At 55.7% G+C, this 20161-nt stretch overlaps 8 protein-coding genes across 8 annotated transcripts; 3 read left to right on the top strand and 5 right to left on the bottom strand.

Annotated features, from left to right (window-relative positions):
• Window positions 1–839: 839 nt before the first annotated feature.
• BU26DRAFT_328137 (uncharacterized protein) lies at window positions 840–1381 on the bottom strand. The gene is made up of 2 exons (XM_033822147.1): window positions 1347–1381; window positions 840–1275 (listed from the first exon to the last, which is right to left on the bottom strand). Exon 2 carries the CDS (start codon window positions 1235–1237, stop codon window positions 938–940), a length of 300 nt encoding a protein of 99 aa, XP_033683156.1. The 5' UTR covers window positions 1238–1275; window positions 1347–1381; the 3' UTR covers window positions 840–937.
• Window positions 1382–5288: 3907 nt separating this feature from the next.
• BU26DRAFT_327983 (DUF625-domain-containing protein) lies at window positions 5289–8156 on the top strand. Its single transcript, XM_033822146.1, has 6 exons — window positions 5289–5493; window positions 5543–5624; window positions 5675–5721; window positions 5771–6919; window positions 6966–7133; window positions 7183–8156. Exons 2-6 carry the CDS (start codon window positions 5581–5583, stop codon window positions 8085–8087), a joined length of 2313 nt encoding a protein of 770 aa, XP_033683155.1. The 5' UTR covers window positions 5289–5493; window positions 5543–5580; the 3' UTR covers window positions 8088–8156.
• A 586-nt stretch (window positions 8157–8742) lies between these two features.
• BU26DRAFT_428173 (uncharacterized protein) lies at window positions 8743–9423 on the top strand (the record flags this gene model as incomplete). The annotated part of the gene is made up of 1 exon (XM_033823769.1): window positions 8743–9423. The coding sequence occupies one exon, from the start codon at window positions 8743–8745 to the stop codon at window positions 9421–9423; it is 681 nt and encodes a 226-aa protein (XP_033683154.1).
• An 880-nt stretch (window positions 9424–10303) lies between these two features.
• BU26DRAFT_531550 (membrane-associated proteins in eicosanoid and glutathione metabolism) lies at window positions 10304–10896 on the top strand (the record flags this gene model as incomplete). Its single annotated transcript, XM_033831036.1, has 2 exons — window positions 10304–10335; window positions 10467–10896. 2 exons carry the CDS (start codon window positions 10304–10306, stop codon window positions 10894–10896), a joined length of 462 nt encoding a protein of 153 aa, XP_033683153.1.
• A 258-nt stretch (window positions 10897–11154) lies between these two features.
• On the bottom strand, window positions 11155–11706 carry BU26DRAFT_551523 (uncharacterized protein; the record flags this gene model as incomplete). The annotated part of the gene is made up of 1 exon (XM_033832107.1): window positions 11155–11706. One exon carries the CDS (start codon window positions 11704–11706, stop codon window positions 11155–11157), a length of 552 nt encoding a protein of 183 aa, XP_033683152.1.
• A 507-nt stretch (window positions 11707–12213) lies between these two features.
• BU26DRAFT_327960 (uncharacterized protein) lies at window positions 12214–13824 on the bottom strand. The gene is made up of 2 exons (XM_033822145.1): window positions 13110–13824; window positions 12214–13058 (listed from the first exon to the last, which is right to left on the bottom strand). Exons 1-2 carry the CDS (start codon window positions 13669–13671, stop codon window positions 12457–12459), a joined length of 1164 nt encoding a protein of 387 aa, XP_033683151.1. The 5' UTR covers window positions 13672–13824; the 3' UTR covers window positions 12214–12456.
• Window positions 13825–14577, bottom strand: BU26DRAFT_327959 (uncharacterized protein). Its single transcript, XM_033822144.1, has one exon. It carries the CDS (start codon window positions 14360–14362, stop codon window positions 13979–13981), a length of 384 nt encoding a protein of 127 aa, XP_033683150.1. The 5' UTR covers window positions 14363–14577; the 3' UTR covers window positions 13825–13978.
• Window positions 14578–15496: 919 nt separating this feature from the next.
• BU26DRAFT_427902 (uncharacterized protein) lies at window positions 15497–19493 on the bottom strand (the record flags this gene model as incomplete). Its single annotated transcript, XM_033823762.1, has 4 exons — window positions 15497–18075; window positions 18123–18341; window positions 18389–18460; window positions 18515–19493. The coding sequence occupies 4 exons, from the start codon at window positions 19491–19493 to the stop codon at window positions 15497–15499; spliced, it is 3849 nt and encodes a 1282-aa protein (XP_033683149.1).
• Window positions 19494–20161: the final 668 nt, after the last annotated feature.

The following is a 20161-nucleotide window of genomic DNA, read 5'->3' as shown; positions in this document are numbered from 1 at the left end:
TTCTTGGGTTGCGAGAAACCCGATACATGTTCCAGATATTGTTCTTGTTCTGAATTCACCTTGCGAGGTACGAGCGGACGTGAGAGGCTTGCTGTATGTTGGGGTATGTCTCCTCTGAACCTTGATGTCTGTATGTGATAGTTGGGGGGCAGGGCTCGCTCCGTGTACTATGGCGGATAATCGAGGCTCCCTCACGAAGCGCCCAAGAAGGTTTGGGACTTTGGGACTTTCACTCAATCACTACGCCAAAATGTCCGACGGGCAACCCAGAGGATGTGACAGTGCATATCGCGGCCTCGTCCGACCATCCGAGTAATTGGATGTGGTCTTCCAGATGCTCTCAACCGGAATGTGCTTGCTTCGAAGTTTATTGAAGGCAATGCGAAGAGGGCACACAGCTGCACCTAGGAAGCATCTGGCAGGGTCTACTTGCTATGTTATGGCTGGATAGAGGAAGAACGGAGGTTGTAAGTTTCAGGCTGCTGGGGGCTGCATTGATTCTTTCCAGGGGGTCAAAATCTAGTCTAATGAGGTTTCTGCTTACTGGAAGCAGCGCTCGATGGGATATCCCGACGACGCTGGGCGACTGGGACGAAGTTCCGGGGAGGGCGCTCATATGTCGATGCTGTCTGTTGGGACTGGGAGAGTGCTTCCGAGATATGGGATGATGCGTCATCTGCCGCTCAGCTAGTCTACTCGGGCGTGGACTATGTCCCGATTGCGCGTGAGGGATTGGTTTGTGCCTGTGGCGTGCTGCGCTGTCCTTCGACATCTAGGTCAACTCGTCAATCTCCTGTAGGCTGGCTTTGCAATCTTGAAGGGGACGTACCGAAATTGTACCTTGCCCAAAAATACGGCCTCGACGTCGCAGATACAGCCATCGAGAAGCTCAAATGCTACATCGTAGTGTTGTCCCCTTTGGTCCGTAACCCCTCTCTCAAGTCTCTCCCTCCAGCGCCGCATTCCCATCCTCCATATATTCTCCCGGCGGCCTCTTCGCCAGTATCTCCACCAGCGCCGCAATCTCCAACGCCTTCTTCCTACCCTCCTCCTCGTCCGCCGGATCCGTCAACGTGTCCAGACTCCCAAACAGCCACAGCTCCTGCAAGTCGCGAACCAGCATGGCCATATTCTGCGCGGTTGTCACGAGCGCGCTGGATTCCTCTTTGATGGCGAGTTCTTTCTGCGCGGCGCGGCTGTAGTCGCTGGGCGCGTCTTCGCGCGCGTGCGCGAGCATCGTTTGGTAGTGCTGGATCAGGGATTGGATGAGGTCGTCTACGCGCACTGTTGTGGGTTTTGTGATTAGTTTGGCTTGAGGGGGGGATGGTGTGGAGAGCGCGGCTTACGGTGTAGAGCTGCTGCATTACGCTTTGAGGGGTCCATTGTTGCTGTGGGGAGAGTTGTGAGGTTGGGGGGAGATGCAGAGCGCGGAGCTTTGAGGTTGGGGGTGCAGCTTGAGCTTGTCGATAAGGATGGGAGACCGTGCCCTAGGCGAGGGCTTGGTCTGTGCTACCGTCGATCGGAGGATCAGTGAAGATAGACGCAGTTTTTGGTGTGAACAAATGAATAAAGGGGAAAAGAGAAACACTAATCTACAATTGAGTTTAATAAGTCTCATTCTACACCAGACAGTCAAAGCCTGATCATCTTATGATTTGAATGAAAACCGTATCATATCAAAGTGCTTGGCAAACCCTCATTCAGCCCCGAATAGTTGTAGGCAGAGGCTTCGAACACGCGTCTTAACTCAAACTGCCCAGAGCCAAGATGCAAGGCAAAGAATTGACTCCTGTCGTAGTAGTCTACCCTCCGTCCCATGGTACACTCCACCATGATCATCCAGCAACACGAGCGAGCGTCAACCAACACGAGCGCATCTCCGAGATCGCCAGGAACGCCACAGAAGCCGCACGGTCCAGCTCACGGTCTCCCGTCCAGCTGTCGTCTAGGCGATCCAAGTTTCCTTATTTGAACCTCTATCGTTCCCTTCTTTCATCTAGCTGAAGCTAGTCGCCTACTAAACGTGTCAAACGTAGCTCTTGTTCTGCGCAATCCTACAGTGTTTGAGAAATGGAGTTCCGTGAAACCCTCTTCCTAGCGCGTGCATGCAGGAAGCTACTGTAGCATGGTGGCGCTGGACGGAGCTATGCCGTTGGGTCGAGGAGGGACGGACTGCAAAGCCGGTTCCTATGAGCAGTGCGCTCCTGTTCCATTGTTGAGAGGGCGCTTCTGCAGAAGCACTGCTGGAAGCGACGCTACTACGGATGCATTTCCGTGCGCGCTTGGGATGGGTAGTTATCGCTGCCGTTTTATCTGCAACAACTCGATAGTAACGGACTTGATCGCTCTCATAGCGAAATTGGCGTTTGGAATCTGACTGTCCGTCGAACTAAGGGTGACCTATCGATTGAGTCAGTCCTTGAAGAGGGACCGTGGCATGAAACGATCAAGTACCTTCACCAACACGCAGCCGTCAACCCGCAATAATCCGCAAAGATTAACCGCTACATGTGTTCGAAGGCTACCACTCGTATTCCAGACAATGGGAGTTCCCAGCTCCACCTTCCAAGCAGAGACCGCATCACGCTGCGAGCATCAACGCGTCTATGAGGAGGAAGAAGAGTCCTTTGTCAAACATAGCTATTGAAGAAGGCGCGTGAAATCAAGACGATCGATTACTGTGGTGGAACTGACTCGCAAAGAACCGGAGGAAGTTCTCTCCAATAGTTCTCAGACCTCATGCTCCTCTGCATCATCATCACCATCAGAGTGGGTGTGCGGTTGGTATGCTGAAGGAGTGCTGGATATGGTACCTGATACTGTCATCTCGCCCCTTCTCTTTCTTGCAGCAGCGATTCTAGCGCGGGTTTTTTCAGGACTCTATGTCATGGGACTGGCGGCTAGAGCATTTTGTGCAGCATGCGTCGGGACGTGTCTGTAGGGAGCCCGGGGTGGCTTCAGCTCCACCTGAGCAACAGCTCCCTTGTGTTTTTCGGTGGCTTTCTTTGCTTTCTTTGCTTTTGTGAAGATAGATAAGGCGGGTCGAGGAGAATTAGGAGCGGAAGGCATGATGGACCAGGTGGGACTCCGGTTATATGTTTCGGCGCAGACCTGTAATTCCGTTTCTCCTGAAAGCCAAAACAGTTGGTAGGGTTGATATCAATGGTGTATATAGTAGTAGCGTTAGTCGAATAGGCAGTACTATAGCGGTATTGAAGCTAGTGGAAGACCAGCCTTGCTAAATTCGAGTAGGAGGATGGAAAACGGTTCGGGATGGGATCCGATAAGAAAATTCCGGTGCCGCCTAAGGAGCTGAGAAAGTAGCTCTAGATGAGGGCTCTGGATTGAAAACGGGAGGAGACCCGCTCCTGTTCGATCTCGGCACAGCTCTCCGAGGATTGCGTCGAACGGCGGGAGTACAGGTGCGGCGGCAGAGATGACCGGGATGCCTTGTTAGCAATGCATATCTTGGAACGAACGATGGAAATGCATGCACGCCCTAGGCTGATTCTCCCATCAAGCGTTAGCGCGTCTGCAGCCACGAGCTTGGAGGAACGTTCTCCTGCACGTGCGTACTAGGTACCTAGGTGTTCGATGGTAATGAGCCCGGACTATATGTTCCCAGGACAGCGTAACCGGTCTGCTCTTGAGGATGATTGGGAAATATATCCCCGATTACCCGATACTATGGGTGTTACTGAACTCGGGCCCAACGATGCATTGAGACGATGCATTGAGTTTGAGTGGGATTGGGGTACTTCTTCCAAGAGTTCTTCAGAACTGCCAGCCAACCCTCCCCTATGGGCCCGTTAGAGTCCAGCAATATCTGAGCATGGCCGTAAATTGTCGTCTTCCGGGACGGAAATCTGCTGGGTCTGCTAGTAGTGTAAATATTGCGCGGATGAAGTTTGACACTGCGGAAAGTGCAAAAGATAGCAGAGAAAGCAAGTCGAGGCCTGTCAGGTACGACCAATGAATTCGTGGAGCCGATGCGGGCTGCCGACCCGCATATAATAGGACCGTCGTCCCGGATCGCTAGCCCGCGAAGCCGTTCTGACGTTCTGTGGGGTCGTCTTGAGCTGCAGAACCTGAGGGACTGTGAAGTCGCGGTCACCATGAGCAACGGTCATGGAATATCGAGATATAGGCCACTACGTGCATTAGGATGTTCTCTGTGACGCCGGTAGAAGGCGGAGTATCTCGTGACACAGTGCACAAGTCGACAGCTGATCGATGGTCATTCCAACGGTCCAATTGGGCTTCCGTAAAATAGACATGTGCACGTGCATTGGCCTCGTCGGGAAAGATAGGCTCCTCTGGGAAAGACCATGGTTCTTCGTCGGGGGCCGGCGGTTCGTCGTGCGGTGGTGCATCTGCGTGGAAACAGAGACCTGGAAGTGAGCCCATGCTCTCTGCAGGGCTATACGAGCAGGCAGCAGCCGGGTTGGCCGTCTCGCATTGTCGGCAGCGCTGCCTGGACGTGCGATAAATGTCGTGATGTGTCTGTGCTGCGCGGTGGTGTTGAGGAGCATTCGCCCCAGCGAAGATCGGACGCCAAGGACACGATTGCGTCAAGCGGGAAGTGGCGCCTCACTCTGGGCCCGGACAGGCAGCAGGGGCAACGCTCTGCTCACTACACACACTCGGGCTGCATGTCAACCTGCGCGACACGCCAGACGTCTCCCTCCGCCAACTATCCGCTCTTAGCGCTCCGTGTTGCGGCTCGGCCGCCCTGCGCCAGCCCAGGCACCGTGCTTATCGATTATCTCATCTGACTAGCCTTAGCGGGCGAGCGCCCAGACCTGGCCCTTCGCCATCGCGGCTCCGACACACCTGCAAGACGACGCGACATTCCGCCGAACCCACGGTGATCCTGTCGACGCTATCGCCAGCTCTATTTCCACGCTGCACCCGCTCCGCGCCGCGCGCTCCCGCAGTGCAGCGCCCGTCCGCCGCCGCCGCGCCCGTTTCGCGAGTGTTGCGCACATCGGCCCAGCCTCCTATCGTCATCCGCCAGCGCGCCCTCAACCACCACCGCCGGGTCCCCCATCGCGTCCTGCGACAGCCCGCAAAACCCTCCGCAACCCTGCGCCGACCGCCGCCGCCGCCGTCCTCGCTCCGGAGGGTGTCGTCGCCCCTGCCGGAGAGGTGGTAGGCTCACGCCTCTACCATGGCACTGGTCGCGCCGCCTTCCAACGATCGCAAGCGCGTCAAAGTATACGAGCTCAAGAACAATGACTGGTTCGACCGGGGAACGGGCTTCTGTAGAGGCGTAGTGGTGAATGTATGTTGTTCCCCGCCCTGTGTCGCTGCTCGGCAGATTCTGCCCTGTCGCGATGCCATCACGGTTTTCCGAGGCTGGCGCCGGCTCAGGCTGACACGTGCAACTTCAACAGGACGAATTCAAGATCCTCGTCGCGTCCGAAGACGACCCCACACGGCAGCTGCTCGAGACCAAAATCTCCAAGGACGATGGCTACCAGAAACAGCAAGGTAAGGCGCGCGTCGGCGGGGCAGGCAGCACAAGGCTAAGTGGTGACAGATACGCTCATCGTGTGGACCGAGCAGAATGGCACAGACATGGCGCTCAGCTTCCAGGAACCCGAAGGGTGCGCGAGCATTTGGTATGCAGCCTGGCTTCGTGCCTTGGGTCACACGTGCTGATGCGGGACAGGGACTTTGTCAACGAAGTGCAATCGCGCCTGCAGGCTCTTGCACAGGGTACGTGTGTCATCAGCTATTCCGCAGGACACGGCTAATTAAATCGTAGACGATGGGCTGTCCGACGATATCGGCGACAACATAAGTCCCATAATGCTACCGAACCCTGATCTGGGCAACCTTCACGAGATCGAGAACCACATGCGCGCAGCGAACAGTACCCCTGGCGGCCGCGAAGCTCTTGCCAAGTTCGTCCTTTCGCAGGATTATATACCGAAGCTCATACCGTTGGTGGAAATGGCCGAGGACCTTGAGAGCGTGTCGGACCTGCACCGGTTATGCAGCATCATGAAGATGCTCATACTCCTCAATGATACATCCATCATTGAGTACGTGGTCACGGACGATGTGATCCTAGGTGTTGTCGGTGCTCTGGAATACGACCCCGACTTCCCGCTGCACAAGGCAAACCACCGACAATATCTCGCCGACGAGTCGAGATTCAAGGAGGTGGTTAAGATCGAAGACCTGGGCATCAAGAAGAAGATTCACTACACATACCGATTGCAGTACTTGAAGGATGTCGTTTTAGCGCGCATACTGGACGATCCGACATTCTCTGTCCTCAATTCCCTCATATTCTTCCACCAGGTCGACATTGTCCAGCATCTGCAGGCGAACGGTCCATATCTAAAGGAGCTTTTCGGAATCTTCGGGCCCGCAGAGCAAGATCTCCAGCGGAAAAAGGACGCCGTGCTGTTTATTCAGCAGTGTTGCTCCATCGCAAAGAGCCTCCAAATAAACGCTAGGGCCCAACTATACCAGAACTTCATTAACAATGGCCTCCTCGACGTCATACAATACGCATTGAAGCACCAGGATGCCTCTGTGCGTGTGGCGGGAACCGATATCCTTGTCTCTCTCATCGATCATGACTCGCTTATGGTGCGGAGCTACATCTTCAAGGCGATACAGGAGAAGTCAAAGCCGCTGACCGACACTCTCATCGAGCTCCTGCTGATTGAGGTCGACCTTGGCGTCAAGGCGCAGATGGCCGACGCGATCAAGATTCTCCTCGACCCCAACGCCAACTCCGCGTCACTAGAAGCGCTTGGGCGGTCCAACAGTGACTTCCTCGCTAAAACTAGGGGTCAGCTGCCTCCCATGCCGCAGCCGGACTCGTTCATCCAGAACTTCTATGATGACTCCGTAAGAAAACTGTTCCAGCCCCTCAAGGACCTCGAAAAGAGGGAGTCAAGTAAGCTCACCGGCCCCTGCCCGTTCATTCATCTAACGTCTTGCAGTGGAAGATTTGTCAATACAAGAGGTCGCTCTATATGCTCACCTGGTCGAAGTCCTATGCTTCTTCATTCGTCAACATTCCTTCCGCAGTAAATGTTTCATTCTCTCTGAAGGCCTTGCGGCACGAGTTGCGCAGCTCATGGACTGTCCTGAAAAGCACCTGAAGCTGAGTATGTTTGCTACCTCATTCTCGCAGGACTGCGCTCTAACCGCTCACAGCTGCCCTGAAATATTTCCGCACTTGCATTGGCCTGCATGATGAGACACATAACCGTCAGATCATCCAGCATCAACTTTTCGATCCGATTCTGAAAATACTATTCGACACGATGCCGCGGGACAATCTTCTCAACTCCGCTTGTTTAGAGCTTTTCGAATTCATCAAGCGCGAAAACATTAAGATGCTCGTTCAGCATCTTGTAGAAACGTACCGAGAGAAGCTGCAAAGCATTACATACGTAGACACCTTCCAGAACTTAATACTTCGGTACGACCAGATGCTCGAACCACCCACGACCCAGGAACTTGACCACTCCTTCACCAGTGTGGATACGGACGCTTCGGCGCGGAATGCCGCTATGGTCAATGGCGGGAAATGGGGTCAAGGTCTGAGGGAAGCGGATCCGGACGAGGAAGCCTACTTTAATGGCTCCGATGAGGAAGACGACGGTTTACCGAGTGCTGCGAAACCGGTACTGAACGGGGCGTCGCCAGTTAAACCTTTGGTTAACTACCCGGATGATGACGGCGACGAGGACGCCATGGATATCCTAGCGACGAGCGCTCCGTCAGCGTCGCCTCATACAATGTCAACCGCAACCCAGACGCATAAATCGCCCGCGACGATCGCCTCGCCTAAACCGAATGCGGGATCTCCACCCGAGCGGATATCAGAGAAGCGCAGGAGAGAGGAGGATGAGGAGGACGAGCTCCTTGCAAGCCTCTCCTCGTCCGGGACTAAGCGCCGTGCTTCTCTTAGCAGCAACTCGAGTGTGGGCAGCTTGAAGAGCCTCCGTCGTAAGAGTCCCAACATCAGCTCCACCAAAGACAGCGGTGGCGCTCCGAAGAAGATATCCCTATCGATACCTCTCAAGAGCACTGGTGAGGGAGGCGAAGGCGAGTAGCGGCGTGCTGGTTCTCAATGCGTCGGATCATTCACATTTCTGCTGCTACCTTTTCACGAGATACCCCTGGAATGGGAACGAGTTGTATGACTGGGACTTTTTGGGCGAGAGTGCGGCATCGGCGGTGTGTAACGGCGTTCAGTGCGTCTCTCTATAGTCCATAAGGGCGACGGACGACTTAGCGGGGTTTGGGATTGTGCTTATGTTGGATCTTCCTGTTCGGCCTGCCTTCAGGCCGTGTATCATATTATCCCCAAGGGGAGCATCGGGTGCATACGAAGGAGGACGACTACAGATATGGGCCGGAGATGGAGGTCGTCTGCAATGAACTTTGGGTAGTTGCAATGATAAGCTATCTATGCCTTGACGGTTTTGACTGCTCCTTTTAATTTGCGTTTCTCTCCCCGCACCACCCTTTGAAACACTTCAGGCCTGATTGACGCGCTCAAATGCCGTCTCTGGAAGTCACGTTGACGCGCGTTTCTTGTGAGGTTCCTAGCGCGTCTTCGGAGCCCCACCACCAAAGCTTCTTTCAATAGCTCGCACTATCCAAGCCCCTACAGCTCCCTTCCTAAGTGCCTCTTCCACTCACGCAATGACCTCCCAACCACCAACTCCCACCAACGCCGCACCTACCAGTACTGCACCATCCGCAATGCCACCGCCCTCGAAATCTCTCCCGTTCTCTCTGACCCTCATTCTCGCCGCGACGCCCTCGCTCGGCATCGGGAAGGGCGGAACACTACCATGGCCACAATTGAAGAAGGAAATGGGATATTTCGCGCGCGTCACGAAGCGCGTTCCGCCACGCACGGATACAGCAGAAGGGGTCAGGAGATGCAATGCAGTAATCATGGGGCGCAAGACGTGGGACTCCATACCAGAAAAATTCAGGCCGCTGAAAGGAAGGCTAAACGTCGTCCTCACGCGGGATTCTCGGACAATCTCTCCCATTAAAAACCTCGATGACGATGCGGTCGAAGGGCCCCTGATATCTCCCGACCTTACGACCCTGCTCCACCACCTTGACAACTACCCCAACCCCACCCCTACTAAAACACAAACCCAAATCGAACGCGTCTTCGTTATCGGCGGAGCGAGCATATATAAAGCGGCGCTGGAGCTACCGCAGACGGATAGGGTGCTTTTGACGAAGATACAGAAGGACTATGAGTGTGACACGTTCTTTCCGGTGGACTTGGATAAGGAGGGGAGTGGGTGGAGAAGGTGTGAGAAGGGGGAGTTGGAGGAGTGGACGGGGGAGAGTGTGGACGAGGGTGGAGTGGTGGAAGGGAGCGTGAAGTTTGAGTTTTGTTTGTATGAGAAGGAGACATGATGCTATATGGTGGAGATATAATGTCGGCGCTAGCACTATAGGATATAACAAGGAGGTTCGGAGGATATATCTAGAGAACAGGTTTTTGGGAGCAGGACTAGGGAGAAAGGTTATCACCCGCAGGACCTCTCACCCCTTCGGAGACCGCGCTTTGGCTCCGAAATAAGAAGAAAACCCTCAAGATGGTCGAAACAGGCCTTGCACGCAAGCCGCATTGCCTTAGTATTCGTCCAATTCTGCCTCGGCCCCGGCGTTATGGATGAGTGATCATTCAGTCCTCGCAATCGAAGCCAAGAATGGCGAGCTCACGCGAAAGAATTATAGATAAAGAGCAGCTCCCATGTCCTTTTTACATATCTTCCATCTCCCCACCTTAGAACCCCCCGCTTCGATCATTCTTTTTCGAACCAGTGACATCATCACCAATACCAGGCCACCCGCGCCGCAACCCTACGCCGCCAAGCGCACCTAGATCCTCCAACTTCACCCATATCTCACCGGACGAACCTCTCACACACTTCATCAGCACTCCTGTACTATCGACGACGCCTGAATATCGCACAGACACAACTATTTCCATCACAATGTGTACGGTGCTGGTAGCCACTAGCATGGGCTGCATTTGGCCGTCGGCTGCGAGTTGTTCCGATCCCCGCGTCCGGTGAAACTCGTCCGCGTCTCGTCGACTGATCGCTGTCTGGACACTTGTTTCGAGAAATTTCCCCTGGACACCCACCTAGCTATATAAGCGCCAGCGCCACATAGCTCGAAAGGACATCCATCGAAAGAGCGATTGAACGGATATCTGCGCCGATCGAAACACCCGAGAGCATTATAGAGCTACGATTCGAGAGCTAGGAAATACACAGTACGAGACAAGATGGTTTCCCTTGAGATTCCTGCCGAGTATGGGTAAGTCCAGAGTCCAATTGCATCTCTACTGCTCCAGAGGCCATCAATTCCAGCCTACAGCCTACCTCGGCCTCGTCCCCCTCACAGCCTCGTCCACAAGCTCTCCATCACCCCAGCTGACCTCCTCCCAGCTACGTCCTCCTCGCCGCAACCTCCACCTTCTTCGTCGGCTCCTGGCTCGGCGGCCGCGTAACCTCCTTCCGCAAAGCCGCCAAGGTCCCGTATCCCTACGAATACGCCTCCTACGAGCAAGTCCAGACCGCATCTCCTCCCGCCTCGAAAGCAATGCTGCAGTTCAACTGCGCCCAACGCGCGCACCAGAACTTCAACGAGAACCACGTGTCCGCGCTCGGCGCGATGCTCATCGCGGGATTGAAATATCCGATGGCGGCGGCAGTGCTGGGAGGTGTGTGGAGCGTGAACAGGGTGGTGTATGCGATCGGATATACGAATGGCGCCGAGGGCGGGAAGGGAAGGTATTATGGTGTGCTGTGGATGTTGGCGCATTATGTTATGATCGGTATGGCTGGGAAGGCGGCCTGGGACTTGGCCATGGCTTGAGTGCGGGATAGGTGGGCGATCGTGGCTGGGTGGGAGTGGAAAGAATAAGGGCACCTGGGAATTTGGGCGAGGAATAGCGCGCAAGATGTATTAAGGGGAATTAGTAGGTATTCAAAAAACTCCATTTCGCCCAAGTCAATTTCTTGCTTTGTCCTTCTCGTACCCCCCTCACACCCACATACCATCTTTCTTCCACGCAGGCAAATACAGACTCCAACTCCGCCAATGGAGGCGCGTCCCGCAACCCTTCTGGTCAGTCTAATCAGCACCACAATGCTCCTCATATCCCTCGTGCTCCTCACCAGCTTCATTCTCGCGCAGATCGCGCCTCTCATCGAACCCTTCAGCTCCTCTCTCCACGTCCACAGCAATCTCTCCGCAAAGCTTCCTCCTATTCGCGATATCATACCGAATCCCCTGGTCCTGGCCGGTCGTGCTACCTCCGACCTGGGCAATGTTCCTGGCGACATGCGTCGCGTCCTTCTCGATGCCATGTTCCGCGAATAATGCCGTTTCCAAGTCCGGGATCCGCTGAGCGAGGCTCTCGTTGCCGTTGCCGTTGCCGTTGTGGCTGTCCTCCTTCTCCTTTTCTTTGGGCGCATTGGCCGTGTTTTTGGAGTCCCCGGTTCGGGTGCTTGGGGAGGGGAGGAGGCTTGCGAGGTGCGGGTTGAGAAGCGGGCTGATGGCGACGCCGAGGGCGAAGGCTGCGAGGAGGAGTGAGGGGGTGAGGAGGGCGCTGCCACTGCCGCTGCCGCTCAAGTCGATGATCTGGGCGCCGGGGATGGCGGAGGCTTGGGCGAGGGAGGCCATGGTGGCGGAGTGAGCGAGGTCGGGGGGACGCTGGGAGTGCGAGACGTGGGAGTTTCGATGAGGACTCAAGCAGCGGCTGGGAGGATTGGTGGTGTCTGGGGTGGGTTAGTGTGCTAGGAAGTGATGTGAGAATGGGGGAGTGTTACCGTCTTCCTTTTGCGGATAGAATGGGGTGTTTGGGTGTGAAGTTGGGAGAGAAAGGATGAATGGAAGAGGTTCTTATACCTCTTTCATGCTCTCCTTGGCCACCTTGGGCCTGGCTCTACGTCGCTTGCGCAGGTCACTTCGCGACAAGCTGTCTTGAAGTATGGATCGTCTATGTGACTCTTCGAAAACCTGGACGCCGCGTACGAAATCATCGCATCGTACTGTCATATACTTGGGCGGAAACAGGAGTGTCTTTGCGCCAGGGGCTTCGCAGTCACCGGGAGAAATGCATAGACGGATGTATGGGCAAGTACGTCGACGCACGTCCATGCTGCGTTCGTTGCATGCGAGTCGATTGGGATTGAAAACCGTACCTTGGTGGTCACTCGAACCGTGTTCTTCTGCTGTGTATCAGTGATTGTCCGGATGGAGGGCGATGTGCTATGTGTTGAAGGATGGAAGGGGAAGAATGAAATGCGAGTTGTCTATTGGTCTATCCGTCTATCCGAAACGCCGTTCTGCAAGTATGTCCCAAAGTCTATAGTATATCAAGGAAAGTAGAGAAAGAAAGACAAACTACTCCGACCGTCTATCTACATCACCCTACGCCATCCCCACGCATCGAAACCATGCCTGCTCCTCCTCAGCCACCTCCATCCACGCTTCACCAACACCACCAACCGTCCCCCCATTCAAGGAGCCGGCGATCCATCCACCCTCTCCCCCCTCTTCGCCCTCCTCATCCCTGCCGGCTCCCTCCTTGAGAAGTGCCTTCGCCTCCCTGACGATATCATCGGTCGCCAGATGCACCGCCTGCGTGACCCAGCTCTTGAGCCTGCTCTGCACCTGCTTGTCGACACCAGGGACGTCCTTGGCGATGCCGCGGGCGAAGTTGATGAATTCCCGTTCGAGCTCCTCGAGGGTCTTGGGCGGGGCTGCCGCGGTTGCGGAGTGTTCGTTTTGCTGAGGTGTCTGCGGCTCGCGCTTCGCCGGCGTGGATGGCGGTGGAGCTTGGGTGGGTGCGGGCTCGGCGACGGGGAGAGTGAGAGCGGAGGGCTGGGCTTGCGGCTGCCGCTGTCGCTGTCGCTGTGCTCTGTGGATCCAGAGGTAATACGCTGCACCGGCTACGGCGATGCCGGCGACCAGGCAGGGGGAGTGGGGGTCCATGGTGATAGAGGGAGGTGTTGTGGGGTCGAAAATGGTGGCTGGAACTTGTTAGCTAAACGTTCTGCGTGAGTGATGGTGGAGATAACTACCCTTGCTGTCTGCGGTGTGCGGGTTTTGCTTCTGGAGCAAGGCTAGATGATGGAGCTGCTGGCTGCTGTTGTGGGGGGCCTGGTGGAGGAAGAAAGAAGGAGAAGCAGCGGTAAAGTGTTGCCTTTTAAGTCGAAATACCACACGCCTTACCGCTAAAAGATGCAAACTACGCGCAAACCATGTCCTCCGACTGAAACCAAAAAGGGCGACAGAAAAGACACAGCGAGCGCGTTCCTCCGCAGCAGCCAAGTGTCCCTGCTCTGCAACAGGTTCAAGCAAACGTGGCCTGGAACTTGAACCCCCGGTCGACGTGAAGATTGAACGAAGAGCGTACGATAGTCTAAGCTCGTCGTCATTGTACGCAGGGCAGCCTAGCTTAGAGTGCGTTTGCCGCTCGTATTCTCCTAAGACAGACAGACATCTTTCGGACGCTGGGGCCCACACCCAGACAGAAGAAATGCTTGCTTTTTGGAAGGGGACAAAGAACTTCTTGTCCGTGCAAGCGGTCGCTCCGTGTATGCCAGCGCCTTTCTTCCTAGCGAAGTCAAGCTCTGACTGCATCCATGCGTCGAGCTGAGCGCGCTGCAGATGGAGTGAGTACGTAGACAGAGCCCGGCCTAGGGCTGAAGGGCTGTATCAACATTTCTTTTTCGGTACTGTACGCTCGTCATTGAGGACTCACAGCCCCGGGACAACAGACCGCACGAGCGTCCAGGCGTCTAAGATGCTTGCTTTCAGTGTCCGGTGCGTGCTCAATGCTCGCTACAGCGTGGATTGACTTCCGCTTGGCACGTCGTATCTTGGCTTCCTCACTGTCTCCTACTCCTGCATGTCTCATCCGGAGCTAGCCGATTCGATTCGTCATGTCTCAGGCAGGAGCAGCAGCACCAGACGAGCAAAGAGTGCGAATGACAAAAGTGAGCGGGGCACTGAAGAAACTCCCACCGTTCCCCGCCATGTTCGAGAAGCAGAAAAAAAGCCGTTGACAGTACAGAGCCTTGCCCGTAGCATGACCGAGCTTTGAATCGCTACAATGAGCCCAGAAACTGGCTCGCACTGCAGCTCCCTCCATCACGGCAAACACAGCTCCAATCCGAAACCGGTCACCCGTTCCCCGGCAGAGACACCGCACAGATACAAGCCCGCTGCATCTCGCCTGCAGAGACAGACACCAGGCTAGGAAGACCAGTCGTGATCTACCCATCGAAGGGCAAAGCCGGCGGACGGGCAGTTGGGCCAGCAGCGTAGGCATGGGTGTATCGTGCGACCTGGCTGAAGCGTAGAAGACTGGATGCGAGGGCCCTGTTTCCGCGAATAGCGAATTGCTCAGGCGCGTGGACGGAGCGAGTGGGAGTCGTTGTCGGCGTCGGGATGCTTTGGTCTGAGAGTTCGGCTCAATCGAAGAAATCGCATACTGGAGCAGCGCGGAATGAGCGGGATGCGAGTGTTAGCGCATATCGAAAAGTTGAGGCTGGTCTCGATACTGACCTGGCTATTGATATCCGTCTCTCTTAGCGAAGCCCCACGTCACAACACCCGAGCAAGACGACACTCACGACGCCTAGACTGCATTTTACAGATTTTTATTCGCCTCGCCTCCTGGTCCTCAGCGGCCAGGAGGGGGAACCATTCAGCCTCATCTTTTATCTATACATGCAGCTTCCGTCCGTGATAACCAGCCATCACGCCTCCCAACACACCCTTCGGTGCAACCAACCCGGCCTGGTGGTCCTTCTTAATCAAAGAAACGCTCGCTCGATGTACCGATATGTCCATGCCAACCCAGGACAAGAAAATCAAGTGATAAAGGGAAAACTCCAGTCGATGCCAAAGAGGCCATGCATGCAGACGAACGACGCAACTCCGGGTCCCACGAGAAAGAATCAAGTGCCCCTCTTCCAGCGTGAGGCAAGAAATCACCACCGCTCCGTTCCAAACCAGTTGTTGCCGCTTTTCCGCTCCATACGTACGAAAGAACTCCGGTCGCTCGTGATAGTTTTTTAAAAAAAACAATGAGAAATGTATGAAATGCTGTGATGCCATCCTCGGCCGCTTCCAAGTCTGTTATGTTCTTCGCGATGAACGGCGCCTTTTGCCCCGGTGCGCTATCACCGCTATGCTCTTGATTCCAAAAATCCGCGTGCTCTGAAATGAGGCGTCGAGCATCGAAATGATGCAGATGCCATTGCAATAGTTTCCCAAACTAACTCAGACGCACCGGCCGAAGGGCGAGCCGTAGCAATCAGATTTACCTCCAGTCTGCGCGCGAATCGCCGAGAGGCTTTTGTGAGGCGAGATATCCAAATTCCTAGGAGCAAACGAGCGACGCAGAACGGGTGGAAAAAGAAATTGCAGATCGCCTCAGCAGCAAACTGTAAGCCGGCATCTATCCGCCTTTGCGTTCAGCAACATTTGCGGGCAGCGGCTCTCCGGACGTCTTTGGCTCATTCGCTTTGTTCGCACCTTTCCTCTTCTTCTTTCGCGTCTGCTGCCATTGGTTCGAGTTGTTGTTACTTCCCGAATTCGACTTATTGCTCTTCTCATTCCCCTGGGCATTACTCTTCTGTTGGCCGCTGCGATTGACATCCTTGAGAGCGGATGGTTGAGCTGGAGAATGAGACGCCCGGCGTAGAGGCTGATTGTTCTCCTTCGAATGAGGCTTAACGCCGTTGACAAGCTTATTGGCCTCTAGTTGACGGGTAGCATTGGGCGAAGGGGTTCGCGTTTCGAAGACCGGCGAGAGTAAAGGCAGAGTAGCTGACTTGATCTCCTGAGGCGGTGGCCTCGGCGTGTTCATGGTGTCCAAAGCAGGAAGACCTTTGGTGTACGTCGAAACTCGCCATTGCGTATGTTGCGTACGCGTGGGCGAGACTTCCTCGGAATGGTTACTCCGGTTTCCGTTGCTCAAGCCGTAGTTCGTCCAAACTTCCGGTAACGCGGGAAATGGTTGTCGGCCGCCACTCGGCACACGCGCCAAATCATGAGCATCAACCGGCGAATCATTCATCGAGCCATTGACAATGCTGGCTCCCGCTGCCTCTTCCGCCTTCTGCCTTTGTATCTCTTCAAGAACAAATTGCTGCCGCTGCCCTGGGCCAATCATTCGGTATTGGTCCTGATCATTGACGAAGATGCCGAGTGCACCTGGATTAGCCACGTCTACCGAAGGAAGAGCGTCGACCGTCTCGCTCCGAGTGCGGGGTTCGCGAGACTGTGTAGGAAACGACCCGTTTACAATGACCGGTCCGTTGTCAATGGGCGGCCGTGTGGGGTCTGTGCGCTCTTTTCGGTCTGTAGTGTTAGCACCAGGAGGCACAGCGACACTGGTCGAGTAGCTTCTAACGTGTCCACCCAAGGGTGAGGGCGACCGCGATACTCGCCTCAACGCCGTATTAAGCAGCGGCTGAGTGATTTCTGGCGAAACTCTCTTGCGACGCTGAGCTAGCTCGCTGAAGGAAGGAATCTGCGGGACGCTGTAATCTTGCAGTTGGCGATGAGCTGGTTGCTCTTCGACGTAATACCCAACATACTCTTTCGGCGTTCCGTGATCGGAAGGAGCGGCCGACTCAGTATACGTCGACAAAGGACTGTAGGGCGCGTCTGTTGCGGCATGCGAGCTTGGTGCTTCTTGCGTAGAACGGGCGATTGGGTACCCAGCGAACGTTGTGGGGTCATAAAACTGCGGCATAGGAGCGTAGCCCGCCAAGGCAGCTTGCGGTGGCACACCGCGGGCAGGTTGTGACTGCGAACGGATGGAGCCAGTCTCGCTTGTATTTGACGCCCGATGAACCGTTCTCCGCAGGCCGGGTACGCTGTGGGTGAGTGACGGAGAAGAGGGATTCGTTCGAGGCCCATCCTGTGACACAGCCGCAGACCCTTGGGTCGGATCGAAGAAGCCCGGATAGTGGTAGAGAAACCCTTGCGGTAAAGCGTTTGCTGGGATCCCAACGTCAGGCAAACGAGGGCTAGCGCGACCGTTCACGTAGGGTGACTTTTGCGGGGAACCGTTGGCGCTGCTGGCGCCGCGGTTGTGCTGTGCCTGTGCCTGGGCCTGGGCAACCGCCTGAGCGTGCATATGCGCGGCCTGAACCCGATGAGCTTGCTGAGCACGTTGCTGAGCGGCAAGCTGTGCCCTCAACGAGTTGGATTGCATCTCGAGCATCTGGTACTGCTGGAATAGCTGGTCGTGCAGCTGCTCATTGAGGCCTCTCGGGAAGTAATCTTGACCAGGCACCCCGGAAATGGGCGGGCTGTTCAGGAACGGGGGCCGGTTTGCACCGAATGATGCACCGCTAGATGCTCGTCTTCCATAGCCGGAGTTGCCCTTCTGGTTGAAACCTCCTCTGCCGCCCCGATGGCCGGATGCACCGCGACCACCGCGTGCGCTCGGAGCGCTTGACGTGAGGACGGCCTTTTTGGTTTCAGGCCTCTTGAAAGTAGCCGTTGACTTTTCTTCGGGCGGGAACTCGTACTGCTCGCAGGCTTTATCAAGCTGCTGGCCGTTTGCAAGCAAATCGAACGCTCGCCGGATTTCGAGATGGATGCCACGCCAGGCAAAGTCATCTGCCGAGTTGCCAAGGTTGCGCTCGGTATTAAACGGTTCTTCGACACACAGGCGATTCCTAGCCTCTTTCTGCAGGCCTGCGAGATGCCAGTTCTTTTCTTCGCGCGTAAGCCGGCGCCCGTGCCGTACGGAAATGACATATTTCTCGTAATCCACTTCGTGCCCATACAGTCGGAAGAATTGGAACAAAAGTTGGCCGAGGGTTTCCTTGTTCTTTTCACCGAAGCCTCTCAGTTTCTCTAAATCATCAGCGAACTCAGCCTCTGAAGGCTTGCCCGTAGACTTGTCGATTGCCCTGCACGGAAGATTGTGCAGCACGGGTAGTATTGGCGGCTCTCGAGTCTGCAGGAAGTTGAGAATCATGCATATCCAAGTGTAGGAGCTGATGGTGCCACCAAGCGCTGCAAGTCGCGTTAGAAAGGCCGTCCAATTGTAAGAAAATGCTTACCAGCGTCGTTTAGTATACGCCGCTTCGTCCAGTGCTTGATGATCATGGCCAAGGGCCGCACACGCTCATCTATCTGGATGTAGGTCTTGATCATACGCGTGTTCTCCAAAGCAAGCGTGTTGTTCACGTTCATGTCGCACGCAAGCTTGAGCACTGGGTCCCAGACCTTGACGATCCGGACCTTGGCCTGTGGTACACATACAACATTCTCCATGCCGTCTAGAACAGTCAACTCGAGCACATGAAGGCCGTTTGCAACAACTTACGTTTGTCGAGCGCTTCGGCTAACATGTGCATCTCTTCCAGCCGTTTCATGGGCGTTTGTATGCAGATGTCAACTGTCATCGACCGTTAGCAACGGTCGCTACCAACGACTCCGCTTGGGCCCTTACCGTCACTCTCTGTTGTGTACAGCATGTTGCCAGACGAGCCGAAGACATGCACCTTGAACTCGTTCCCAGGGAACTCGGTCTCAAGAATGGTCTGCAGCTTCTTGACAAACTTGTCTCGTCGCTCCGTGTTCTCTTGCGTAGGCTGTAACCGATTGTACAGCTCGCGCATGTCGCCACTCAGTTTGTCATCCTCCTGCGGGTCTAACGTCTTCTTCGGCTCCTCCTTCGCTCGTTCTAGTATGTCCGACGATATGTAGGGTATGCGCCTCCGCCCAAACGGATTCTTCCCCTCGTACTTGCATCGGTACACGCGCGCTGTGCGTAAGGTGGGCATGACTCCATTTGCCTCGGAAGACACGGAGCGAGGCGAGTGGCTACCGAGACCGCCATTCGGAGAGGGCGACCGCGACCGCGACTCGTAGGTGCGGGCGACCTGGAGTGGCGTGGAAGGTACGGAATTCGAGTGCTGCGATACGATTGAAGGCCTCTGCGCCCTCGGAAAGGACCCTCCTTCTTCCCGTTTGCCCCCCATTGTGGAAACGCCGCTCGACGTCATCGACGGTGCGCTGCTCGGAACGCGCTGTGACGTGCCTTTACTCCCATCGAGGTTTTCGCGCACCTGGGCGGGCTTGGAGTGCGGTTTCTTTACCACGGTGCGAGCTGGGTCCCGCTCCGTGGTCGGGCTCTGGCGGTGCGGCGACACGATGACGGTGGGACGCGGTGCGAGCGAGGCGCTGGACTGCAATTCGTCGATGCGAGACAGCTGCAAGAGCGGCTGCAGTAGAAAAAGGGCAGATTGGGTGGCAGCCCGGGGGTGTGGGGGGAAGGGGAGCGACCTACTCTGATGAAGCAAAAGGGAGCGCGGGAGATGCCCCAGAAGCGCCTTGCGTTCACCTGCCTGAAAGGCTTCAGGACGAATAATGCGTGGATATGGAGTATAGGGATATGGCGACTGGGTATTGGCGTTGGAATCGCTCATAAACTTTTGGGGCGTTGCGGCGTGGAGGTCGCTGGAGGGCCGCTGGAGGGCCGCTGGAGCCAAGCGACGTGATGTTGACTAACGCCAATCGGTGAGAAATGAGCGTGAGTGAAGTCGGATTGTGTGAAGCGGCACGCTGAAGGGGAATTCGTGCGTGGGCGTGCCGGCGACTGGAAATGCGGTGACGAAGCGGACCGGGGTATGTGGCTGAGGGCGGCGAGCGGTAAATAATGGGGTAGGCTAGCTGCTGAGGGACGAGCCAGCAGCACTGCAGCAGGGCAGCCAAAGCGAAAATCGAGGCGTGTAGGTAGGTGGACATAGGAGAGCGTGCTTAATACAGTAGAGTCGCGGAAGGAAGTTACGCACGGTCCCCCACGGCATTGACTAAGGGCGGCAGACTCTCGATAGATCACTTGCTTCTTTAACTCGACTACAAAGAACTCCCCCCGAATCAAGGCTGACCACCAACGCGCTCACATTGCACAGGAAGCGCCGTGCGCTCCGCCTCTGCCAGGCATAGGCCGACCGTTCCAGGTGGCATGCTCGTACCGGGCCGAATCGGCATGCGGCTTCCTGGAGGGCCTCAGAGTCCTTTTCGATGCTGGGATGCACGAGTGGTGTGCTCCTGTAGAGCGCCCGGGTACACCGCGGTCTTGCGGACTGCCTGT

Source organism: Trematosphaeria pertusa (genome assembly GCF_010094035.1).
Source record: "Trematosphaeria pertusa strain CBS 122368 unplaced genomic scaffold BU26scaffold_8, whole genome shotgun sequence".
NCBI classification, from domain to species: Eukaryota; Fungi; Ascomycota; class Dothideomycetes; order Pleosporales; family Trematosphaeriaceae; genus Trematosphaeria; species Trematosphaeria pertusa.
Note: the sequence above shows the minus strand (reverse complement) of the source record. Positions and strands in the feature narration are given on the sequence as shown.